At 37.9% G+C, this 14,455-nt stretch overlaps 1 protein-coding gene across 1 annotated transcript in view; it reads right to left on the reverse strand.

Moving 5' to 3' along the window:
- LOC149167159 (DNA (cytosine-5)-methyltransferase DRM2-like) overlaps positions 1 to 14,455 on the reverse strand; it is a 166,312-nt gene that overhangs the window by 92,350 nt on the left and 59,507 nt on the right. Inside the window, exon 5 of the mRNA XM_089430388.1 lies at positions 4,751 to 4,850. Coding sequence (XP_089286514.1) covers positions 4,751 to 4,850 — 100 coding nt within the window. The remainder of the gene's footprint in view (positions 1 to 4,750; positions 4,851 to 14,455) is intronic.

Raw genomic sequence — 14,455 nt, forward strand, 5'->3', positions numbered from 1 at the left:
ATAGGAACCCTGGAAGGCATTTACTAGGGCAGAGGAGGAGGAAGGTTGGAGATTTTAGCATCCCAAGCAAGAGAACTTCGTCTTTGGATCAAATTTCTCCAGCAAACCGCAGTTTCCAGGTATGGGCACCAAATTTGGCCATTTTGTTTTCGTTTTTTTCTCGTTTTTGCTTGGGTTTCTATAACCCATTGTTTATCAAAAAATTTTGAGTGGATTTGATGGTGTTTTTTTTTCATTTTTATTACATAGAGTGGAGAGAGTTCATTTTGGATTGAGTTGATGTTTTTTTGTTTGTTAAATTGTCAAAATTCAATGTGTTGTGTCATGTATGTAATTTTTTATTTTATTTTTGTAACTTGCAACTCTTATTGTGCCATAGGTTCAATTTCAAAGTTCAAACTTCATCTTACATTAAAACTCAAGAGTTCAACCAAATTACAAACATGCCAAGGAAATTAGACCCTCTGTGGGAATTTGGTGAACCTAATGGAGGGTTTGATAGAATGAACTTGACTTGCAAGTTGTGTGGGCATCATATGTCAGGGGAGGTTTATAAATTGAAGTATCACCTTGCACAAATCCCTGGATTTGATGTAGGGCCTTGCACAAATACAAATGCGGAAATCATCCGAAGAGCCATGAGATCATTGGAAGAATTAGAGCACGAGAGAGTGGCCAAAGCAGAAATGAAGAAGCAACTAGCAGGGAGGGTGTTAGGCTCAGGTGAACATGGAAGTGGCACTGGTTCTACTTCAGCATCAATATCTACAACCAACCCGGTAGCTGCTTCATCATTTTTTGTTCCTAGAACCATGCCTGGTTCACAACCATCTATCACTTCAATGCTTAAAAAAACTGAGAAAGAACAAGCTGACAAGTTGTTGGGCAAATTTCTCCTTTGGAGTGATATTCCTTTCAGCGTTGCAAGGAATAATCCATTTTTCCAGCCTGTTGTTGATGCTATTGGAACTGTTGGCCCAGGGTACAAAATCCTTTCTTATGATGAATTTAGAGGTCGGATTCTTCAAGATGAAAAGGTTGATTGCACCAAAAGATTGGAGGAATTTAGGGCATCATGAGAACAAACAGGATGCACTGTGATGTCAAATGGTTGGACCGACCAAAAGGGGAGAACCCTTATAAACTTCTTGGTTAGTTTTCCCAAAGGGACAATGTTTATGAAATCTGTTGATGCATCTTCACATATCAAAGATGCAAAAACTTTATGTGATTTGCTGGATGTGTTTATTTTGGAGGTGGGTGCAAAACATGTTGTCCAGGTCATAACGAACAATGCTGCAAATTATGTTGTTGCTGACAAGATGCTTATGGAGAGGCATCCCACTTTATTTTGGACACCTTGTGCTGCACATTGTATTGATTTGATGTTGGAGGACATAGGAAAAATTTCCCTTGTCAAATATATTGTTGACTCATCAAAAAGCATTACAAAATTTATATATAATCATACATCTGTGCTTAGCTTGATGAGAAAATTCACCAACAACAAAGAGTTGGTGTGCCCTGCCATTACATGATCTGCCACCAGTTTCATATCTCTTCATTCCCTCTTGAATTTTATGTGGGATGTGAAGAGAATGTTTCTTTCAGAGGAGTGGTGTGCTTTGACAATAAGCTGCAAACCAAAGGGAGAGGCCATATGCAAATTAGTTTCATACCAGGAAGACCTCTAGGCGGGAGTGCAGGAGGTGTGCACCGTTACTGAACCTTTGGTAAAGGTTCTTTGATTAGTTGATGGTGAAAAGCCCGCAATGGGCTATTTGTATGAGGCCATGGACAAGGCCAAAGAATCCATTTGAGCCTACTATGATGATAAGGGAGATGAGGGGTTTCAGAAACAAATCCTCCTATGAGAAGTGATTGATGAACGATGGAACAACACACTCCATCGTCCCATTCATGCTGCAAGGATCTACCTGAACCCCGCATTTTCTTACCCATGTGGGTTCGTATTTGATGTTGAGATCATGGATGGATTCTTAACCTGTGTTCAGAGGATGGTGCGATCTCCAACAGAATGTGCAGAAATCTCCAAAGAAATGGAGATATATAGGATGGAAGGTGGCACATTTGGCTTTGAGATGGCTGTGATTGATAGGAAGACTAAAATGCCAGGTATATTTTAGTTTGTTTCAAATTTCATTGTTTCTTCAAGTTCATAACTTCATACTTTGCTTCAACTTTCAAATTTCATTTTTTTTTTTTTAATTTAAAATATTATTTGTAATTTTGTTATAGATGCATGGTGGAGAATCTATGGTGCCAGGGTACCCCATGAGGGTTCTGCAAAAGCTTGCCATTCGAATCCTCAATCAAACATGTAGCTCCTCAGGATGCGAGCGCAACTGGAGTGTATTTGAAAAAATACACAACAAGAAGCGCAACAGGTCAAACTTAAAACTTAAAATATTGCAAATTTCCAATTAATTTTTTGAATTCATTAAACAATATTTTTTTTATAATTATTATTTTATGATTTTTGTATAGGTTGGAGTTTGAGCGACTTAATGACATGGTCTACGTCTACTACAATCTTCGATTGTGGGTGAGGCAACTTGAGAAAATACCTGATATGGAGGCCATCTCATTGGATGGGATTGACACCATTGCTGCATGGAGGGTTGAGGCCGAGAGGCCTTTCATGGAGTCTGCTAATGATTGGTTAGAGCAGGAGGTAGTGGAAGGCGTAGAGGGGGAGGAGGAGGAGGAGGAGGTGACACCACCTACCCGAGCTACCCCTACTACCAGTAGAGGACGTGGTCTACCTCCTCTAGGTCCTACTTCTTCAGGTTCTAGAGCACAGTAGAGTCCACTACCAACTCCACCGACATCTACATCTAGAGGGAAAGGGAAAGCTATTGTATTTTCTCGCAAGAGGGGCAAAGGAAATCAGTGGTATTAGACTTTAGTTATTTGGTTCATTTCATTGTATATGACATTATGACTCATGATATGAGATACATTATTATAATTTTTGTTGATATTTTGAGGCTGAGTTGGGACTCAGGAGTCAGGACTTACTATTCAGGACATGATTCACTGTTATGTGTGATGTAGCACGAGAAATGATATTGCACATCTTATATATTAGTTCTTTTATCACATTTATGTGTCAATGTATTTATTGTATGTTGTAGATGCTTTAGATATTAAAAATTTTGAAAAAAAGAAAGAATATTTTTGTATTTTACGATTTTTTCCCCTCGCCGATTTAATCCCAATAACGATTTTCGCAACATTGGTTTGAATAGCATTTCTTGGCTTGGGTACATTAGAGGTTTTCTAGGTCATTTGTCCTAGTAGATCCATCCCAATACCTTCACATACCTACCTAGGTCATAAACGACCAACATGCGGTCAACTTACTAACCTCCAAGGGGTAATCAACTAAGCCATAAGAACAAGGACTACCCTGAAATGGGGGCTAAGAGAATGGGCAATGATCAGCCACAAGGGTCTAGAGAAACCACCTAGTGGAAACATTTTTACATATATCATCTAAGCATGGTCCAATACAATACATGAGTACAAAATGGTCACACTTGGCTGATCGTGATACAATAGTACAAGGCATCATGGTGGCAAATTTGATCATGGTACTTTAAGCTCTAACATATTCAAGATATGTACAAAACATGTTCATATGATGGGTCACATCCAGCAAGAAAATGTGAGGTGCATTGAAGTGAATCTGAGGTGTAACAGGGTTCACTTACAAATAATTTAAAGGGGCAATAAAAAATATATTTACAGTACCAAAATAGTAGTTTTCTACTAGCCAATATTGAGCTCTAACATTCTTACTATTACATTAAATATGTCATGATATAATGATCATTATACTAGTTTCATAATTAATTATTAGTTGTAAATGAAAATGTCTGTTTTCATCCCTTCATAATTTATAAATAAAGGTCTTGGCAGCTGTACAAGGGAACATCTGGGATGTTTTCATACAAAAGATTTGCTTAGAACTTTTCCAAGTGTCCCTGTACTATTTCCATATCAATGTTTCCTTTCCTAAAATGCTCTCCATGTTAGCATCAAGAGAATCCAAGGAGAAAATGCTCATTTTATTAAGATAGAGTAGCTCAAACGTAGTCAATCATTGTACCACACAGAAGATCATTTCCATACACTACATCCTTGATTAGAGAGATGTCAAAGAAGAGTCTTACTCCAAAGAAGGCCTAGTTTGTTATGCATGGGAAAATGTATCACCTACATGTTCACTCCGATATCAACATCAATTCCACCATGTTCGAAAAAGCAAGACTCGGATTCTTTAGTTCGATCTGATACCTCAAGCATTTGGATGTCACTATACTTCCCACCTCACAATAAATGAAATGGGACTTCCTCTCTTGAAGGCTCTTGGGTTTGGATGAAATTTTGATCTCTGATTTTAAGGGTTTAGAGGCTACCTGCCTAAACCTGATTTTAGACCTTGATTTTATTATTATTTATGTTCAACTTAATTCAGGAAATTAACATATTAAAAGAACAAGGCCTTCAATGGCACCATGGCTTAGTTTTTTGTATGATGTATTCTCTCTTCTATCCCAACAATGGTTTTTGGCCAATAATAGGCATTAACAGAGCCAATATCTATCTATTTATCTGTCTCCTAGGCCGTTGTCAAGAAAAGGGATAACATCCATATCCAAAATTTAACAAAAAATTCAATTGCAGAATTAACTTGTTTATAATTAACAGGAAACATTCTCACCATTTATGTCAACGGCTGAAGAGACTTCGATTTCAGAATAACCCATTTCCAATAGCTGAGCCTTAATATCATCCACTTGAGAATTGCCTAGTTGACCCTCCTAATACATGTTGAAGAAACAATATATTAAGCATGAATAAAGAAAAATTTATGAGAAAGAATGAAAATATAATGACCATATTCATTGACGGAAACAAATGGGACTAGAAATTACACAAATGTACATAAGGCATAGGAAATGCTTAAGGCAACTCCAACCTAATGTGTAAGAGCAAGTTATCTTCTTTTTAGGATGTAAGATGATACCAGTCTCTGTACAGTGAAAATTACACTAGCAAGGTAGACAACTTTTATCTTGAGGATGTAAGCATGCTATCTAAATTATTTAGATACAATTGAGTAAATTTTAATGAAAAGGTAAGACATTTCATGCACAAGTTGTTTCTGGTCATATATTGTACTTAGGAGGTTTTATATTTGAAGTTATTTTGATATTAATAAATACATGATGTAATGAAGTCAAGTTTTTTTCTAAGGAAATCTTGTGAGTAAACCCCTAGGCCCTTCGTTGCACTTCATAGATGGTACCCAATGTAAACCCGTCGATGGTAATTATGGAATCTAACCTGTTAGGGACATTGATTGACACATCTAATAGAGGAAAACAACCCAGGGGATTGATCCATGAGACCTCTTGCATAAACTCAAAGCACTCAACCACTCAAGCCAACCCTTAGCTATAATAAAGTTGTTGTTACTTAAAAGTTAATGTTAATTAAATTAGATGTTAGGAAATATGAAACAAACAATCACTCTAATTGAGGCTATGTAAAAGACTCTCATATTGTTTGGGATACACTATCGATTTCAATGACTTTCTTTCTATTGTTGGTCTGAAATTTTTGCTGTTGTGTTTGTAACGATGTGAATATTAAATTAGATATTAGGGGGCATGACACAAAAAACTCCTCTTATTGAGGCTATTTAAATGAATCTCTATGTTTTGGAATATACTATCAATTCAAAAGGTTCTCTCTCTCTATTGCTACTCTACCATTTTTGTGATTTTGTTTGCAATTTCCAATATGGTTTCAGATCCATGGGGTCAAGAGGATGCACCCAAGTGTGGTAGTGAAGAAGTTGAAAAATTGTGATGTCACGTGACATAAAATGAGGATAGAAAGGTGGCACATGCTGGAGGTGAATTTCCAAGTAGAGAATTTGATGTGCAAGCACAAATTTCAAGATAGATGCACTAGAGAATTCGAGAATATGGGTGCACATCATAAGGTATTCTAGAATCTAGACAACAAAATCTGAGTATGCTTCCCAAGGGAACAGATTCCACACAATAAAATATGGGCACACTTCACAATGTAGCAGATTCCACATAATAGGCCTTGTTCCCTTTTCACAAGGTGGAAAATTTTACACATAAATATCTAGGTGTAAATCCCACGGCCACAAGTTGCACATAACAAAATCTGGGCATGATTCCCAAGGTAGTAGACTCCATACAACAGAATTTGAGCATGATTTTCGAGGCACAAATTGCTAACAAGTGTAGATCCTGTTACACTTTATACTAGCACGGTTACATATATATCTATTACAGCATTTTTCACACCATTGTAAGCCCAAGGTCACAAATTAAAGCCTTATAACAACCATGTGAGGCCTTGTATTAGGTGTCCTAGACCTTGTTTCTGGTCGGACCATTCCTGGTCCCCTTGAGTTCATTTCTCGCTCCTTTCGTCTTGGATAGGATTGGAGGGCCTTGGATGGGATTACTTGAGGACTCATGGTTTTAGAGAATCCTGCTTTTGTAGGAGTGATCACCAGTGTAGGGGTCAGTCTAGCCCATGGAGGGTGCACCTATGTCTTACCACATGGTTATGAGTCTTATGTAGGGGTGATCACCGATGTAGGGGTCAATCCAACCCTTGTTGGGTGCACCTATGTCTTACCACTGTGAAATTTCCATGAATGCACCAACTGGAGTTTAATCTTCTAACTATTAGAAGTTTATTTGTTTACGAAAAATAACAATTAAATCACTGATGCATTCTTCACAATAAAAATGTTGCGGAATTATAAAATAGGAACTAAGAAATAGATGCACACAATAAAAATGACACCAATATTTTTGGACTAAACATCTTCTAAAAAATCCCAAAGAGAAAACTGATGCAGTAGATGAGGGTTTATTTTTATTATGCAACAATTTGAGAATTTTACAACGGGATGCCCAACTAGCTATCCTTCGGCAATCATAAATCACAACTAGCAAAATACTCTGGAGATCCCAAATCTGATTTGCAAATCAACTTGGCCTACTCTAGCCTGCTCGCACCCCACACTGGCAACTCGCACTGCTGCCTGGAATAAGCAATGCAGTCTCTGAGCAACACACACAACCTTGGATCTGCCTCCAACTGGGCTATCTAGCCACCCTCTGCCTCTGGAAGTGACTTGCTTTGCATCCTGGACGTTGCCCTGTCTTCCAACAACTGAATCAACCCTCTTCCAAACAACTCGCACTAGGGTTTCTGGCTATTCACACTGCTTGTGCGATCTCTTCTACAGATGTATTTGACCTCCCTTTTCTTGCCACTCCGACACTGGAAAAACACTAGGAATCTCTACAGAATCCTGCTCCCAAATTATCTATTGCTTCCTCTCTCTGATACTCTTCCCTTGGCTCGAATTGCGCCCTTGCTAAAGACTACAAACTGGGTAGCTCGATCTGCGTCTCACAACTTGATCACGCTGATGCTATCTCTAAGAATTTCAACTTGCTCTTATAATCTATCGTTGAATCTTCAACAACCACGATTTAATGTCTATCGACAACTAAGATCAATTAGACTTCATCAATAGGAGTCTCTAGAGCAATCTTGAATATCCTTAATTAATTATCTTTAATTTACTGCTTTTCATAAGTTAGACTTAGGAAATATTTTAATTATGCAAATTAATTTAATTAAGGTGTTTCCCAAGCTTATCTCGTGAAACCTTTTTTGGGTTCTCGACATCTAGTGTTCCGTAACCTCGTAGCATCATCTGAGACTAGAACACTTGTCTGATGCTACACAAAATAACAACCACATGGTCATGAGTATTATTGAATTTGTAAGTGGCCTTGGCTTTGGTGCAATGTATTTTAGATATTTATCAACATGGTAGTGTCATCATTATCAACATTTCATGCTTACTGTTATCCACCACTGGTGGGTGGCCCCTATAGGAGAAAATTTGCTCCTGGCTTTATCTTCAACCGACAACCAACAACCCCTTGTAGCCACCTAATAGCTCGATGTGCTACTATTCTCCGTCACCTAAGCTAGCTATTGTGTACCCTTGCTCATCTGTCATGATCGTATGTTTGAAGGTGGGCTTTCCAACCCCAAAGGTATGGTTTTTCATTATGTAATTGGCTATTTATGCTTGCTTTTCTTGGGCACATTTGGACATGGATTAGTGGGGAGAATTCGGCGAAAAGAACAGGCTTTGACCGTGTTGTCACCCAAACTGTACATGCAAGATACGACAATGCTCAGGGTGGGGGCTGTCACTCTATTCCCCGCCCTCTCCGTTTTAGCCGACTCCCTACAACAAGCTATGGGGGGTAATCCCTGTGAAATTTGAAGATGTAAGACCTATTAGAAACCAACAAGTCCAGGAGACACAACTAAATGGCCTAGCAACTTGGTTGAATTAGCAAGTTAAATGATTTGATTAGATTATTATGGAAGACTAGTGCCTTAAATGGAGTCAATTACTTGCTTAAGACAAATTAATTACCAAGTCACTGGATGAACAATTGTTGCTTAAGGATGCTTCACTATCCTAAATGAGATGCAAATCCTACAATCTAGGTGAGATGTAGAATCTTGGTTTATTTTAAGTTATATGCCTATTCTAAGTGTATCCTTCCTCTTAATTGTTTTGAAGCTAGTCTCTAGAGTAGGTTGTGAGAGAGAAACCAGGGGAAAACAAGCTGAGGCTTGGTTAACAATACCTCCCTTGAGGTTCTAACCACCCGATGCCTCCGGCGCTGCAGAGACTGTGGTTGTGACGACTACAAGGTCACCGTGTTAACTACTAAAAACGGATTAGACTCCTCAAGCTAGATGAGAAAGGTGGGCCTATCTCTCTATTGACCAAACTTATGCTTGGATGTTAATTAATTAATGCAAGAGGCTATCCCTAAGATGCCAATGCAAGATTTGAGTGCTCTTAAGGTGAGATTATTTGGTTACTCAAGTAGCCAATTACAATGATCTTCAATTATAAACAATGAAATACTTAAAGAATAAACAATCACAACCACAAGAGAAAGTGTTCAAATTAAATGGTGCCAGAAAACGTTGCCGGTAATATTATTAGACAATTAGCTCAAGAGATAAACAAGATGAGATCAATGCTACTTAAGACAATTAATAATCACCAATATGCCAATTAGATACACAATTATATCTCTTATTGCAATTAGAATTAAACTTGATTATGAAATCCGCAAGAGATATCCAATTTAACAATGAGCAATAAATCCACTTATCCAATGACAATAATGGTAATGAGAAATTAAGAGTATTAATCCACAATGTTACTTAGAGAAAATCTCATCAACAATTACCAATCCAATTAGAGCACTTATGTGTGTGAATACAAGAGTGAAACCAGATGCCAATGGCTGAAATTAAGCCCTAATCACTTCAACCATGAATGCTTATGAGTTATAAAAATTTATTAGCCAATTTTAGAGACTTATATATGATTTGTTACCACCAAGGTTACTTGGGAGCGGGAGCGGGGAGCGACATTTTCAGAAGCTCCCGGTTCTGGAGCGAATTTATATATATATATATATATATATATATATATTGATGCATATATGTCAACAAAAGCATGTACAATGATGAATTAGATATAAAAAGCATAGAAACATATATTGAACCATATAATATCAATCATCTAGAAGTTATAATCTTCATCAACCACATCCACAAGTTAGTAGCATACAACATATTTAGTCTCACGATTCATCAATTATAAAGTTTCAAGCTTCAAAATTCAATATATAATATTTATCATCATTGATCACCAAAGTTGTACTTGTAAACTAAGTGTAACTATTACAACAAAGAATATCTAACATGAAATGAAATGTTATAAAATGAAATGAAATGAAACAACTTTCAACTTTCACGAAGCATATATTCATAATTCATTACCAATGAGTTATAATTGCCAACTTCAAACTTCAAAATTAAATTGTCATATATTGTTTACAAAAAATATCATAATAAATATGAAAGAGTCAACAATAACACAGTTATAAAAACTACTAGAAACTAAAAAAGACAAGTAAATATATTATCTGTTGCTAATGCTTGGGCCTCTTTCCACGAGAAATGTCTAATTTCTGAGTAGGTCGTGGTGGTCTTTTAGGAGTCTCCTCCGACATAGTCGCACTACCAGAACCAGAAGGCACATGCCCTCCACGTGAGGATGTAGATGGAGGTGGCGGCAACAGAGGAGCAATAGTTGGAACTTGAGCACTAGCACTACTACTGGATGGTGGGGGTGGCATGGTTGTTGTTGCTTCATCATCATCTCTCAAAAGTTCTGCTTCCAATTGCCATTGTCCAAATTATCGCCCTCTGGGTTGTTGTCCCAAATTTTATACGCTAGATCTTCATAAGCGCGATCACAATAATGACTCATCAACCTCAAGTTGTAGTGCACATAAACCAAGCTTTCTACCTGATTTTCATTGAGTCTGTTTCTTCTCACATTATGGATGAAGTTGTAAGTGCTCCAATACCTCTCTGCATAAGAAGTTTTTATAACCTGTGAGAGAACTTTTTTAGCCAATTTTGGCAAAAGTCCCATGCCGCCATATGCTTCCCACCATGTGAGAGCATCAAATCTGTCTCTATCTTCCATTGCATGCAAAGAACCAAATGAACTAGTGCAATTGAAGTATCTACCTAATTCAAGACGCAGATTAGCACACCTCCTTATCAGGGACCAACTTGTCTAATGCTTCCATATATCCTTTAGATACGTCTGGATCCGTATGGAGTTTGATCCTAACCCCACCCCCAGGTGCAGGTTGGCCCAACTTAGATGGAGAGTAGTATTTTGGCATAAGGATTACGCCAAGGCTTGTAGTGGAACATTAAGTTTATTCCACCGTCCACACACACACAATTGTGAATCATTGTATACAAGTTGGGATCATTTTTCTAAACAATATATTTTATTTGCCCCAACATGCTATCCATCTGCTCATACACCTCCCCAATCACTGGTTTATCTGTATCTGCGAAACGAAACATGCTATAAATGGGCTTGGTGAATTGCAAAACTTCCCTCACACATGCCCAAAATAGACTATCAAAAGCAGTCTCCTCCACCTGTTCAAAACCTTGCTTGTCAACTGCATTTTTAAACATAGAACCAATATGCAACAATAGATTTTGTGTCGTAGAATAAGTAGTCAAATGTATTATTGATAAAAATATGAATGGTGATTACAATTCTTCGTGGCGGTGTGCCTATATAGGCATTGACTGGCCACGAAGATAGAAGGTCACATCTTTTGACCAATGTCCCTTCATAATTAATGGGACATTAATTAATTTAATTAATTAATTATTATTATTAATATTTATTATTTAATGTTTATTTATTAATTGATGTTTATGAATATTTTATTCATAACATTGCCACCCCTTTTTCAAATGCTTTGTCCTCAAAGCACAACCAAAAGGGTTTCCTCTAGTTGAACATTGTTGATATGGAATGGCATCCTTTCGTTGACTGGTGCAATCGTCACGAGTAATTGTGGGAGTGTTAACACCATTTAATTTATAATGTCGTCCTTTCCAGTTAAACTCCATGAATTGTTCTTTCAGATTTGTAGTATAGCTTCCTAGTTGTATTAACCATTCTGCACCTAGAACTACATCCATTTCTTTGAGTGGTAGGGCAAATAGATCCGTTTGTAGCTCCAGTTCTTGTATTTGGATTGAAGCCTTGTGACATTTGTAGGAATTTACAGGGTAAATTCCTCAAGCAGAACACCAAAGGACACCACTCACAAACAGATCACAGATCAATACAACAATATCCTTGACGTGGTTAAAACCCTCAAAGAGGAAAACAGTCCACGGGCTGAGCCAACGTGACCACTTCAGGCAATTTATTAATAAAAGAAATAAAATTTACATAAGTTTCTCTCATGAACGGTTACCCTACAAATGACCCTCCATGCTCTTTAAATAGAGATCATGGACCAATCGGGTGTTAAGCCACGGATCAAGTGTTGGTAATACCGAGGAGAGAATGAACCATCGAATCACTTCATGTCTAGAACATATCGTGACCGTCGGATTATAAGTTACAAATGTACATAGTAAAGAAACACACTTTACCTAACTCTACACTAGACCAAGTTATACTTAACTATTTCCTATGTGTCGAAATATCCTAACATCCCCCCTTAAGAAAAACTTGGGATAGGATTGAAGGATGTACAAATATGACACAATAGGAGAAGGAAGGAGGCATTAGAGCCTATCCCCCCTTAGTGACAACTTCTTGAACTCCAACCATAAATCGAAGTTTAGTAAACTTCGCCTCTGTGAGAGCCTTTGTAAAGATGTCTGCAACTTGATCATCAGTTAAACAATATTGCACTTCAAGAACATGGTCATGAATGAGTTTTCTAATGAAGTGCATGTGTAGTTCAATGTGTTTGCTGTGCTGATAATGGACTGGATCTTTGCATAGTTGAATTTCACTTTGATTATCACACCAAAGTGTAGTCGGATGCTGCTGTTGATAGCCAAACTCTGACAAGGGTCTGACGAAGGCACAAGGCTTCCTTACTATCTTCTACGGCACCACGATACTCTGCTTCTACTAAAGAAAGGGAAATGGCACTTTGTTTCTTACAAGCCCATGTAATAGGTCCAAAACCAAGAGTGAACACATAACCTGCAGTAGACTTCCGATCATCAAGGTCACTAGCCCAATCAGAATCAATGAAAACAACCAATAGAGGAGATGCTTCTGCACTGTAATGAATCCGAAACTGAACTGTACCTCAAACATAACGAAGTATTCTTTTAGCTGCTTTCCAATGACTTTCATGTGGGTTTTGCATAAACCGAGCAATAAGGCCAACATCAAAGGAAAGGTCAGGACGAGTATGGGTCAGATACAAAACATTTCCAACAAGCTGACGGTATAAGGTAGTATCAACTTCAGGGGAAGCACAAGTGACTGAAAGTTTGGCGCCAGATTGAAAGGGAGAAGGGGTTGGTTTACAGTCTTCCATGTGAAAGTGGCGTAGAAGATCACAGGCATACTTGGACTGGGAAAGGGAAATACCTTCCTTGGTTTGCAAGACTTGAAGACCAAGAAAATAATGCAAGTGTCCTAAGTCTGTCATTTTAAACTTCTTTTTAAGGTTGGACTTCACATGGTTTATAAGGTTGGGATCACTACCAGTAAGGATAAGATCATCAACATAAAAAACAAGAATGATAAGGGACTTACCCACTTTCTTGGTGTAGACAGTATTGTCAGAATGACACCTAGAAAAGCCAATATCTAAAAGAAAGCTATCCATTTTGGCATACCAAGCCCGAGGGGCTTGCTTGAGACCATAAAGGGATTTCTTAAGCCAACATACAAGGCTGGAGTCTGTTTTTATAAAGCCAGGAGGTTGTTCCATATAGATTTCTTCATGCAAGTCCCCATGCAAGAAGGCAGATTTAACATCCATCTGATGGACTTCCCATTTGAAAGAGGCAGCAAGGGAAAGAACAAGGCGGATAGAGTTCATTTTGGCAATAGGGGAGAAGGTTTCAGTATAGTCAATGCCTTCAACTTGTGAAAAACCCTTAGCAACAAGACGAGCTTTATGTTTATCAACTTTTCCATCTGGTCCATACTTGGTTCTGTAAACCCATTTGCATCTAACAAGTTTTCGTCCCTTTGGAAGAGGAACAAGATCCCATGTATCATTTGCCAATAATGAACGATATTCTTCATTCATAGCTACGTCCCAATCTGGATGGCCTAAAGCTTTTGCAAAGGTGTCAGGATCATAATTCACTGAAGCTTGAGCCAGTAAAGAAGAGGCTCTATCAAACTGAGAACGTGTACGTCGTTGATCTGTAGGATCACCTGCAAGAGCACCTGTTGCATCCCGAGTAGCACGGACCCATTTTGGAAGCTGAGGAGCTGAAGGAGAATCCTGAGAAGGTGGGGGAGGATTGTCATCCTTGTTGTCATCATCTGAATAAGAAATATTTTCAGAAGTAGAAGGGATAGAGAGGAGTGGCACATCCGCCGAACTAGGCTCGTAGGCTGATATATTCTCAACAAACTTTACATCTCTTCTAATGATAACATTTTTGGACTTAAGTGGAATAAGTCTATATTCTTTGACATCTTCAGAATATCCAACAAAAATACATTTTTCACTCTTAGGTTCTAAAGCTTTATGTTTCTCATCTGGAATATGGGCCCATGCTTCACTTCCAAAAACACGAAAGTGACTTACATCTGGTTTAATTGAGCTCCATGCTTCTTTCGGAGTGATATTCTTTAAAACCTTAGTAGGAGTACGATTTACTATGTAATTTGCACAGTTAATTGCTTCTGCCCAAAAATTAAAACTAA

This window comes from Pinus tabuliformis, chromosome 5_1 (assembly GCF_031772625.1).
Source record: "Pinus tabuliformis cultivar Carrire ecotype Pingquan chromosome 5_1, CPIR1, whole genome shotgun sequence".
In the NCBI taxonomy this organism is placed as follows: domain Eukaryota; kingdom Viridiplantae; phylum Streptophyta; class Pinopsida; order Pinales; family Pinaceae; genus Pinus; species Pinus tabuliformis.